This window comes from Pectinophora gossypiella, chromosome 28 (genome assembly GCF_024362695.1).
Source record: "Pectinophora gossypiella chromosome 28, ilPecGoss1.1, whole genome shotgun sequence".
NCBI classification, from domain to species: domain Eukaryota; kingdom Metazoa; phylum Arthropoda; class Insecta; order Lepidoptera; family Gelechiidae; genus Pectinophora; species Pectinophora gossypiella.
Window position 1 is genome coordinate 2,323,260 of NC_065431.1, and position 12,717 is coordinate 2,335,976.

General features: G+C 40.6%; 2 protein-coding genes across 2 annotated transcripts in view; both read right to left on the bottom strand.

Annotated features, from left to right (window-relative positions):
* Positions 1-12,717, bottom strand: part of LOC126379293 (dynein axonemal intermediate chain 7-like) — a 51,385-nt gene that overhangs the window by 30,361 nt on the left and 8,307 nt on the right. The window contains exons 7-15 of the mRNA XM_050028000.1: positions 12,452-12,504; positions 11,940-12,077; positions 10,190-10,264; positions 8,770-8,969; positions 6,704-6,870; positions 5,546-5,681; positions 4,678-4,778; positions 3,860-3,935; positions 1,762-1,847 (exon numbers count right to left, since the gene is read on the bottom strand). Coding sequence (XP_049883957.1) covers positions 1,762-1,847; positions 3,860-3,935; positions 4,678-4,778; positions 5,546-5,681; positions 6,704-6,870; positions 8,770-8,969; positions 10,190-10,264; positions 11,940-12,077; positions 12,452-12,504 — 1,032 coding nt within the window. The remainder of the gene's footprint in view (positions 1-1,761; positions 1,848-3,859; positions 3,936-4,677; positions 4,779-5,545; positions 5,682-6,703; positions 6,871-8,769; positions 8,970-10,189; positions 10,265-11,939; positions 12,078-12,451; positions 12,505-12,717) is intronic.
* LOC126379146 (scavenger receptor class B member 1-like) overlaps positions 7,648-12,717 on the bottom strand; it is a 149,889-nt gene continuing 144,819 nt past the window's right edge. Inside the window, exon 11 of the transcript XR_007568268.1 lies at positions 7,648-7,658. The gene's annotated coding sequence lies outside the window, so the exon portion shown is untranslated. The remainder of the gene's footprint in view (positions 7,659-12,717) is intronic.

Here is a 12,717-nt window from a genome sequence, read left to right on the forward strand (position 1 = left end):
ACACATGATTAAGTACATTTATAAGAGCCATTTTCAAATAAAATGTACATGTGACTAACATGCTCAAAATCGTGACCAAACTGTTTTGTGACATACCTGTATTTTTATACTAATGTAAATAATAATTTCCACATCAACAAGCTGTTTCATTTATATAGTCACAAGGTGCATTTAATATATTTTTTAATTAGCCCTCAAAACTTTTGAACGCGACTGTAAGGACAACAGCTTAGGTATAATACGTCCAATAAAGAAGGTCCTCGTTAAGTATGAATCCGTCGCTTTTTAGTAGTCATTCAGATTTGGTCGGATAACCAGCCGTTGTTTACATATTTTGGTTTTTTGTTTATATTTACTTAATGCGTAACATTTGAAGCTCAATATTTTCACCATATATTTTTGACTAAAGGCACAAGATTTTGGTTTACACCTACACATCTGGGATTGTGCCAGTTCCTTGTATTTTGCCGTCAAAGTTATGACACCATCGTTTTTACTTTTAGCAAGATTATTCAAAAACGCATGCATGAACATTTTTGAAACTTTGTATGGTTATTATTAGCGTCAAGAAAGACCGAATACAGTTTTCAGCGAAGTTATGCCTTGTCTCATTTAGGCGCTGCGATGTTTTTTCGGGTTTTCATAAAACCGCGATAACTTGAAAACTATAAATATTTTCTAAAATCTAATTGGGGCACAAAGGGGCACACATTAAGAGCTACTCGCGTATGTTTATTCTACAGGGGCACATGCAATGGTTTTAGAGATATACTATTCATCAAAACGTTACTCCAGCAGGAAATGCAATATCTCGAAAATCTGAAGGGGCACAGATTTTATTTTTGGGGGCACATTTTGGCACACATATAAGCTATCTGGCCATGCACAGTTTTTCTCTCTCCGATCATTCGTTTAGAATTTTCCTGCTAGAAAAACGTTACCCCAGCAAGAATCGTTTTTTCGATTTTTTTTCGAAACGACAGGGGGCACACATTTTTTATGTGGGGCACATTTACAGCAGATAAGGCACCAACTATACGTTCCACTCATATAACTCTAGGAGATACTTTCTTGCTGGGGTAACGCACACTACTTTACAACCTAGTCAAATGAGATACTCTTTACGAAACGTCAAAACGAAAGTTTTCTTTAGAGTTTGTATGGAAATACTGTCCTGTGACGTCATCGATAGAAGCGGTCAAACGTCGTACTCATTGTTACTTAATTCATAAAGAAAATTCGAAAATAAGTCGAAAAGTAAAATGAGATTGATTTTTGGTCATGTTACACTGGCTTCTATTTCTAGATCAGCGTTTTATAATTTATCTTTGATAAATTAATTTATCTTCGTATTTGACGGGGGTCAAATTGAACCCTAACCCTGAAACCCTATTGGCCGGAGTTATATCCGTGAAAGTGTTAAGCAGGATTTTAGATATGATTTGGTTTAAAACTCATGTGAAGCTTTATGTAAAAAAGCTTAAGTATCATAATTTTATGTAATATAATAATTACAATGAAGCTTATAAAAGCTTATTATAAGATTAATGATTAATTACCTAAATGATAAAAATGTCTGGTATTGAATGTGTTCGTCTAGTTATTAAATAACTTGTAATGCATACCCTCATTGATTTAAAAGATGTGTTGCTGTTGCAGTTTCTTGTCATTTCTTCTCCTCAGCCATAACACCATGCGAAATGACGTCAATTCAAAAATGTTACATTGACCTTCAACAAGTTTATCCATTTCTGTACTCACACGTGGTAATGAAGAGTTCAAAGTTCATCCGTTTGGGCTGCGGCGGGGTGAGTAGCAGGTCCAGGTTCAAGACACCACCGCATATCCTACAAAAAATAAACATAACATAACATAACATAAGTAAGGAGGAGGAGCTCGGTGGCGCAGCGGTTAACGCGCTCGGTCTGCGATTGTTGAAGTTAAGCAACTTTCGCAGAGGCCGGTCATAGGATGGGTGACCACAAAAAAAAAGTTTTCATCTCGAGCTCCTCCGTGCTTCGGAAGGCACGTTAAGCCGTTGGTCCCGGCTGCATTAGCAGTCGTTAATAATTACCAATCCGCACTGGGCCCGCGTGGTGGTTTAAGGCCCGATCTCCCTATCCATCCATAGGGAAGGCCCGTGCCCCAGCAGTAGGGACGTTAATGGGCTGATGATGATGATGATGAAACATAAGTAAACAAAGAGATAATTTAAACCACCACACAAACACACACACACACACACCATACAAGGGAGTGCAACTCTCTGCCGTCTTCTGTATTTCCGAATGCATATAACCCGGGTGCTTTCAAGGCCAGAGTGAACAGGCACCTTCTGGGCGAGCTCGCTCCATCTTAGGCCTCGTCAATGCCTTCGGGCAAGTCCTTGGCCCCAGCCAAGAGCAAACCCATCAGAAGTAAAAAAAAAACCATCACCATACCAACACATTTTTTTGTACCTATTTAATAATTTCGCATGGACAGGAGGAGGACCCGGTGGTGTAGTGGTTAACACGCTCGTCCCGGCTTGACAAGAGCTGCGGGTTCAAATCCCGTCCGAGTCAGATTTTTTTAGATATAAATTTACTCTTTGTGAGTTTCCCTAAGCACGGGTTAGTGCTATAAAAACAAAAATTATACATAAACAGCCTATACAGGGTGTTAGTGACATCGTAACAAAAGAACAGCAGGGTTGATGAGGTTGGTAATCCGCCACACAACCCACACGATAGAAGACAAGGTTGGTAAGAATGAGATGTTTGTATGGACTATTCGGTGTGTACCCAGGTGAAGTCACGTCGATTCGCTATAAGTACAGAGTGTTAGTGACATCGTAACAAAAACTTTGAAGGATAATTCAGACCATGATTCTGAGTTAATCAAATGGAATTTTCCGTCGCAAAAGTGTGGAACGGAAAATAATTGAAAAAAAAAAAACACTAAATTTTTTAACAATTTTCCGACAAGAAATTCTACTAGATATTAACTCAGAATCATGGTTTCAATCATCCCCCTCAATATTAGTTACGGTGTCACTGACACCCATACGTACGGCTACCTGTATGCACTTGTACGGGATGGAAGTGACATTGTAACGAATACTGAGGGGGATGATTCAGCTCATTATTCTGAATCAATAGCAAGTGGAATTTTCCATCCCAAATGTATAGGATTGAAAATAATTAAAAAACAAACAAAAAATTTATCATGATTTTTGCGAATTGAGGTACTTAGATGTAAAATCAGAGGGCATAAGTTCAGTCACTGAGCCCATTATGAAGAAATTTAATTAATAATTTAAAAATAATAATAATAAATGTACTTACTTAAATTAATTAATTTATAATAATAATTAAAATTTATTTATATTTTTGTTAATTTAATTTAAATTAGTCATAATTATAAATTTTATGTTTTTTTAGGTGTTTTTGGTCTATTAGGTACAGGAACGACATGTAACCAGGAGGTCTTAAGTGCAACCAGTTAACTTATTACTTTGCAAGAAACTGATTGGACTTTTGCACCTTATCGTAAATGTATTCATCGCAAGATGAACTAGTACTCACACCTCACCGATCTTTTGGTGAACCGTATCGCCGTCTATAATCTATATTGGTCGAGCCATCTGTGTTTGTGAAAATTATAAATAAATATTTCTTCTTATTGACCAAATTGGAGATGTCCTTAGAAAAGATTTAGTACGATCTACTCTGAACCGGCGTGCGTGTATGAAGCGATTGATGAATGTGGAGGAAGCAAGAGAAGTGTGTCAGGATCGAAGCAAATGGAATTATATAGTCTCTGCTTACCACGGTGGGAAATAGGCGTGAGTTTATGTATATTATGTATTTCTACTTACCTATATTTTCTTAAATTAATTTCTCCGGTCCTGGTCCTGGTGTTGCAAGACCTTAAATACTTCTTAAACAGCTTTTCTGCAAGAAACATCATCATCAACTTAGCATTATCCCGTATTTCACAGGGTCCGCTTACCTAACCTGAAGATTTAACAGGTCCGGTTTTTTACACCTTCCTGTCTGACCTTCCAACCCGCGAAGGGAAGATCAGTCCAACACAGGTTAGGTCACCTCCGAAAATGCATTTCTCTAGAATGTCGGTTTCCTCACGATGTTTTCCTTCACCGCTGAGCACGTGACAATCGTGGTAATAAAAACAAATACCACAATCATTGGTTTAGTTAAGGCCTGTGCTGGATTCGAACCTGCGATCTCAGAGTGAGAGGCAAGAGTTCTACCAACTGGGCTACCACGGATCCAGCTTTTGTGCAAGAAACATAGAGATAAATCATTCTGGTACTGTTCAGGAGGCAGGAGCGGCAGTCGAGATAGCGGCAAAGGCGAAACACACTAAGTATGCGAACTTGTCAGCGAATTGGGTCGTGTACTAGTTACGATCCCGACGACCCGATTACTCTAGCCATAGATAGGCAGCCAATCAGCTCGCGACAACAAACACTTCAGGACCCCGATACCGACCGACGACAGACGACGCCCTGAGCCGAGGTTCGCGCCCAACTGGGCACCCTCAGGCCTGTTGTCTTAAACGTTGTACCGGGTGAGAGCCCTCAGCGCTCCCCACTTGTCTGGCTAAGTAGTTAATGCCATCTGCGGCTACAATAAGTCACGTTGAAGAAAAGCTAACAGTTAAGACACTTACCGTTCTGCAGCCCCACATACACCCTGGGGTCCGGAAGGTCCGGTGGCTCAGCTAGCTGTAAACCTTCCAACTCTTCTTTCTCCTTGTCCAGTTTTGCATATCTGTAAACATAACATGACATGACTCCAGGACCCCGACGTCCCGGGTTAAAATCCCGGTGGAGATATACCACAAAGATCATTTTGTGATCCCTAGTTTGGTTAGGACAATACAGGCTGATCACCTGATTGTCTAAAGTGAGGTGATCCGTGCGTCGGAAGGCACGTTAAACCGTTGGTTCCGGTTACTACTTACTGATGTAAGTGCGTAGGTTGCATGAGTCATGTCAGGGGCCTTTGGCAGCTCAATAATAAACCCCGAAACTTGGACACTGACACAGAAAGACTGGGAGAGACTCGAAACTTTGAAATGTGGTGTTGGAGGAGGATGGAAAGAAGAAGTTGAACTGAAAGGGTTACTTACTAATGAGGAAGTGCTAGTGAGAGTAAGGGATGGGAGACAAATAAATTGAGAGTTATTGAGGACAGAAGAGGCAAGTTATTTAGACTGGACTAAGACACGACGAATTTATTAAAAACATCATAGAAGGGAAGCTTCAAGGAAAGAGAGGAAGGGGAAGACCAAGAGGTGATGCCTATAGCACAGGCTTGAGTCTATTTTAGGCATCAGCTGAAATGATTATTTTGTAACTTGCTTCTTACTCATTTTGTAACTTTAAAATTGTTGTTAAATGGCTTTGTATGGAAATAAATTTTTATTATGGAACAGATTAAAGAGAAGGTGAACGTCATGTCTTATAAGGATGTCAAAGAATTGGTCTTTGATGGACAAGAATGGAGAACGCTACACCGACAAGAGATGCACTCACATGTTGCTCTTGATGAGGTTCTCCAGCTCCCGGATCCTCTCCCTGATACTCTTGTAGAAGGCACTCCTCACGACGTCCTGTTCTTTTTTTACTTTGTACACCTCCACGTGTTCTTTCACGTTGAACACGAAGAGATCTGCAACAAAATTGTTCAGTGATTAGTTGTTTAACAGCCTGTGGTTGGAGCGTTAGGCTCACGATCTGGAGGTCCATGTTTGATTCCCGACGGGGACTTAGTCGAAGTCGGATCATCTTCATCATCATCAGCCGTACGACGCCCACTGCTGGGCATAGGCCTCCCCCAAGGATCTCCACGACGATCGGTCCTGCGCTGCCCGCATCCAGCGGCTTCCCGCGACCTTCACCAGATCGTCGGTCCACCTTGTAGCGGGCCTACCCACTGAGCGTCGTCCGACACGCGGCCGCCACTCCAGAACCCTTCCGCCCCAGCGGCTATCGGTTCTCCTCGCCATGTGTCCTGCCCACTGCCACTTCAGCTTTGCAATTCTCCGAGCTATGTCGGTGACTTTAGTTCTCCTGCGGATCTCCTCATTTCTGATTCGATCAAGCAGGGAAATACCAAGCATAGCTCTCTCCATCACCTTAGTTTCGGACAATCTGATGATCACGAAGACCTGATGATCACAAAATGATGATCAGAAGCACGGATCTTCTTACTTTCGGACAATCTGGTGACTAGCCTGTAATGTCCTAACCAAACTAGGGATCACGAGGTGATTGATGTGATTTGTCCCCATCGGGATTCACCGGGACCTCCGGTCCGTGAGACCAACGCTCAACCACTGGACCACATCCGATGGGGACATATCACAAAAATCACTTTGTGATCCCTAGTTTAGTTAGGACATTACAGGTTGACACCTGATTGTCCGAAAGTAAGATGATCCGTCCTTCGGAAGGCACGTTAAGCCGTTGGTCCCGGTTACTACTTACTGATGTAAGTAAGTAAATAGTCGTTACATGGACCATGTCAGGGGCCTTTGGCGGCTCAATAGTAATCCTGACACCAGGGTTGATGAGGTTGGTGATCCACCTCACAATTTACACGATAGAAGAAATCATCAGAATGGGAATTTTCAAAATGCCGTTTACGTATTTTCGCCTACAACGTGATGATATGCTGCATCTCATTCTCACCTTCAAACCGATTAGGCATGTCATTGATCAGGGGATAACTCCTGGAGCTCTCGCTGAGCAGGTCTATCAGCGAACGGGATGCGCGTACGCAGACGCAGGATCCGTCTATGATCTTCGGCAGCGTCACTGTCACTTGGATACCGGGGAATTCCAGTTCTACTGGCTCTCTGGAAAAAAAAAGAACTTGTATAAGTCCTTAGCGTACATACATACATAAACTCACGCCTATTTCCGACCGGGGTAAGCAGAGACTATGGAATTCCATTTGCTTCGATCCTGACACTGAGAGGGATGATTCAGACCATGATTCTGAGTTGTTATCAAGTGGAATTTCCTGTCGCAAAAGTATGGATAGGAAAATAATTAAAAAAACAAACAAAAAAAATCATGAATTTTTGACAGGAAATTCCACTTGATATCAACTCAGAATCATGGTCTGAATCGTCCCACTCAATATTCGTTACGGTGTCACTAACACCCATACCTACTTGTATGGCTACCGTATGTACTTGTACGGGGTGTAAGTGACATCGTAACGAATACTGAGAGGGATGATTCAGCTGATTATTCTGAGTTAATATCAAGTGGAATTTTCCATCGCAAAAGTATAGAATTGAAAATAATTAAAAAAAATACATGATTTTTGCGACGGAAAAATCCACTTGATATCGACTCAGAATCATGCTCTGAATCATCCCTCAAAGTTTTCGTTACAATGTCACTAACACCCTGTATATCTATGTAAATTTAATAAGTAAGATTCCTGTTGTCATTCTAAATTGACCTTTGAACAGTTTTAAGACAGTAATTAAACATAAACTTTGTACTAAAGGTTATTATAAGATAAGTAATTATCTACAAGATATGAATGCATGGGATTAACTGTCTGGGAACTGATATTAGGCAGCCAAATTACTCAATTGTACATACATACATAAACTCACGCCCGTAATCCCTAATGGGGTGGGCAGAGCCACAAGTAATCAAAGACAACTTGCAGCCACTGTTGATACGAATTCCAAAGATGGATATGATGAACCTTATGGTGATAAGGGATCAGCCTATCGCCCATAACATTAGTCCATCATGTTAGAGGACACAATCCCTCTGTCGGTTTTTACGACATGCCCGGGAAGAGAAGCAGCTGAACGTGTTCTATGTTTTTTATATGCTCCCAGAACAGCATAGAAGCAAATCAATTGTCAATTGTCTATCTATTTTATTTTATTTTATTTATATTTAAGTATATATTTTATGCTAGTAAGTAGTTATTTGCTTTTTGTAAGTATTTATTTTATACTACTCAGATGTTGCACCGTCCCGCGCCCAATTATGATAAATGTTTCTTTTTTATATAGAATAGAATAGAATAGAATAGAAATTGTTTATTATAAAAGGACGCCACACACAAAGACAAGACAATAACACCACTTATTTTTTTTTACAAAACAATTACAAAAAGCATAGAAGGATGTTCATTACAATGATCATAAGGTGGTGGTGGACGTCCTGAGATAAAAGGGCCTCACTCAGCACAAGTCGCGGCGTGAACCACGACGCTGGTATTATGTGGACCCTGTTGGGCGACGCACGAACGTCGTGTTCCATAAATATACGTTAATATTCGTACATAGATTAAATATTACCAAATTACTTAAAATAGAATGTAGGTGTACATATAATATGTATATTTTATATATTTATCACAATAACGTATAAGTACATAAATATATCAGTGGTTGCCTGGAAAAAATGCTGCTTAGCAATAAGGCCGCGAGATTGTACTGTATCTTTTGTATTAAAACTTGTTTTGTATGTTGTGTGCAATAAAGTATATTTGTATTCTATTGTAAATTGTGTAACAATATTTTATGTTTTAAAAAGAAATAAAAGTTTATAGGGCCCTGTGCCGAGGTTTTTCTTGCAGCTTCTTTCCCCCGGCTATACAGGTTGTGAGAAGCTGCAGTAGTTTTAGGCGGATGAGACGTTCGTTATGTAAAAATTGGCGATTCAAAGTGTAACTATGTTACCTGCTGAATGAAGATATTTTTGAAAATGATACGTACCTTTCGGGGGGTATAGGCGGAGGCTTCCTGGTTGGCATGCGCACTGCTAGCCACAGGTTCAGCTTGAGGCCCTTGAAGGTCCGCTCATAGGTGCACAGTTTAATGGACGGCCACTTCAACTTCTTCTCTATGTTCCTCAGCACGGCGTATGACGCAAACTCTATCGCGACCGCTAGTTGTTCTCTGAGTTGCAGACGTACCTACAAAGTGTACGTCAAATCAAATATTTTCTTATTCTGATAAAAAAAAAAAATAATCAAAAAAAAAAAGACAAATCAAATCAAATAATTTATTGCACAAATATGGTATTTTGGGCACCGCAACGACCTACGAATAGTAGTGGTCAGCATTACGGGCCACTGCCCACAACAAACATCTATTTAATTTAGGGATAACGGTCAGCCCACTTTGTAGAGGCTGTCTGGATGCAGAAGAAACTGCCCATGTAACCCTGGAATGCACGGGAGTGTCAGCACAACGGGTAGAAATCCTCAAAGGGATGGGGTCGATCCGCGAAGCCTGTGAAAACCCCAGGAGGCTTCTGAGCTTCTGGAAGGAGATAGGTTGGCTTACGTAGTCAACAATAGCACTCATAATGGGCCATCTTAGAGTCTAAATGCGGAAAACAGAGCCCACTAACTAACTAACTATGGTATTTTAGGTTGTAAAATTTTTTTATTTAAGTAGGTTCAGCATATTTGGCCATGACATAGGCATGCAAAATTAGTATTAACAAGTCAAAAAAAGAAATTTGTAAAATTAAAATAACAAAAACACAATGCCAAGAAAAATAAATAATAAAAAAGTACCTAAATAGTTACATGACAAAAAATATGGTTATATCATGTTCACGTCAAAAGTTATCAAAAATCAATAAAATAAATTTATAAAATTCTTTCTGGTATTCATTCGTTGACAGTTTCTGAATGTCAAAAGGTACACACACATAAACTCACGCCTATTTCCCATCGGGGTAAGCAGGTACTATAGAATTCCATTTGCTTCGATCCTGACACTCTTCTCTTGCTTCCTCCACATTCATCAATCGCTTCATACACGCACGCCGGTTCAGAGTAGATCGTACTAAATCTAAAAGGTAATTTGTTGCACGCACATTAAAACATACAACCAAGATTAAATTTTTGTGCCCGCGGCGTTTCATCGGAAACTAGTCTGTGAAAATTGTCTATCAAAAGTAGTCTGTGTTGGAAGTAGCTGAATGTGTTCTATGACTCCAGGAGCCTATTTTAAACCTACAATTGTAAATTACAACGACAATTTGATGTACATTACGTAGCTAATATGAAACTGCAAAATATTCGTGATCACTAACTCCGCAATGTACATCAAATTGTCATTGTAATTTACAAATTTTATTGTAAGTTTTATTAAACAGGCCCCAGGGCTACGTGGAACTCACCTCATTATAATTTTGAGCCTGTTGTGGCGTATACTGTCTGGAATTAGCCACAAATTCTTCCAGCATTTCCAGCATCTATAAATAAATTAAGAAATCAGTCTGTGTGTCTAAACAGTACCTAACGCCCTCCTTGGTCTAGTGGTTGAGCGTTGGGCTAACGATCCGCAGGTCCTGGGTTCGATTCCCGGTGGGGACATATCACAAAAATCACTTTGTGGTCCCTAGTTTGATTAGGACATTACAGGCTGATCACCTGATTGTCCAAAAGTAAGATGATCCGTGCTTCAAAGCACGTTAAGCCGTTGGCCTCGGTTACTACTTACTGATGTAAGTAAGTAAGTAGTCGTTACATGAGCCATGTCAGGGGCCTTTGGCGGATCAATAGTAACCCTGACACCAGAGTTGATGAGGTTGGTACTCCACCTCATAACCCATACAATAGAAGAACTGTATTACCTCATCATCATCATCATCACCAGTCCATTAACATCCCCACTGCTGGGGCACGGGCCTTCCCTATAGATGGATAGGGCGATCGGGCCTTAAACCACCACGCGGGCCCAGTGCGGGTTGGACAGTATTACCTAATACTATTTAAGGAGCTTGGTGGCGCAGCGGTTACCGCGCTTGGTCTGCGATTGTTGAAGTTAAGCAACTTTCGCAAAGGCCGGTCATAGGATGGGTGACCACAAAAAAAAATGTTTTCATCTCGAGCTCCTCCGTGCTTCGGCACGTTAAGCCGTTGGTCCCGGCTGCATTAGTAGTCGTTAATAACCGTCAATTCCTTCCATCCATAGGGAAGGCCCGTGCCCCAGCAGTGGGGACGTTAATGGGCTGATGATGATGATGATGAACTATTTAATAAAAAAATATACAAAACACTAAGAAAATCTTTTTTTTTTATCTTCCTAGTGTTATCGTTTGACAGGTCCGGTTTTATACAGAAGCAACTGTCTGTCCGACCTTCCAACCTGCGGAGGGAAAACCAGCCCAATACAGGTTAGGTCGCTATTAGGTTTGGCATGTAAAATTCCTAATGGCTGTGAGGGCTGGTTATCTGAAGCTAAGGCTGTGATGAAAACGTCCAGAGAATTGCAAAACTCACTGAATTTAAGTAAAATTCGTACAAAAATATGTTTACATTACAGTAGTTAAATGGATAGCAAGAACGGAAGAGAAGAGACAAAATGTTGTCACAGTAATGAAAATAATATATTATAAATGTTGGGGTTGCCAACAGTCACATACCTCCGAAAATGCATTTCTCACGATGTTTTCTTTCACCGCTGAGCAAGTGAATAATCATTTATGATCCAAACATGTATTCGGAAACAAATTGGACTAAAATGCGACCTCAAAGTGAGAGGTTAGCGTTCTACCAACTGGGCTACCCGATTACTCTAGCCATAGAGGCAGCCAATCAGCTCGCGACACCAAACACTTCAGGACCCCGATACCGACCCCGCCGGCGTGGTCGACGATTTCCCTTAATCTGCGCTTATCGCTATCGACCCACTAGGGTCGATTAATTCTTTCAAATATTTTTCCTCTCAGGCGACATCCTGAGCCGAGGTTCGCGCCCAACTGGGCAGGTCCTGGGCAACAGGCCGGTTGTCTTAAACGTTGTACCGGGTGAGAGCCTTCAGCGCTCTCCATTTGTCCGGCCAAGTAGTTAATGCCATTTGCGGCAAATCTACAATAAGTCACGTCAAAAAAAAACTGGGTTGCGGACTTGGATAAGGTAACTCACTGGTAGGGCCTCAATGCACCTCTTTTCCAACTCGTCATCATCATAAATCGCTTTCTCCTTCCAAAGATGAAGGTACGTCGCCATTTGTGTCACCACCCTGGGGTCTGGGAGCCCATCGCAGCGGAGATACTGGGCCCACTGGAAAAAAATATATCAGATTATTAGTGACACAGTGGTCAAGTGGTTTGAGCGTTCGGCTCACAAACCCGGGTTCAAATCCAAGGGACATATCACGAAAATCACTTTGTGATCCCTAGTTATAGGATATAGGACATAAAACGAAAACTTTGTGGGATGTTTCAGACAATGATTCTGGATTGATATCAAGTGGAGTTTCCTGTTTGAAAATTTATGAAAATGTAAATGTCTTAAATGTCGTTATGTACTTAAATATCGGAAAAAAACATTGCAAAGAATTTGATAAGATAAGTAAGTAAATAAAAAAAAACTAAGAAGAATAAGAAAAGAAAAAAGAACACTTAAGAAGAAGAATAACACGTAAGAATACTTACTTCTGCTTTTATCTGCTTTTTGTTTTCGTATTCCAGCTTTTGTCTCTCCTGTCCTGAAAGAATAATATCAATCACTAATGTAAAGTATACTTAACAAAAATCACAGCGAGTTATTTATTATAATCGTAAATGGATAGGCGAAATTAAGTAATCACATAACATAACATAAACAGCCTATATATACGTTCCATGCTGGGCACAGGCCTCACCTCAATCAACCGGAGGGGGTATGGAGCATACTCCACCACGCTACTCCACTGCGGGTT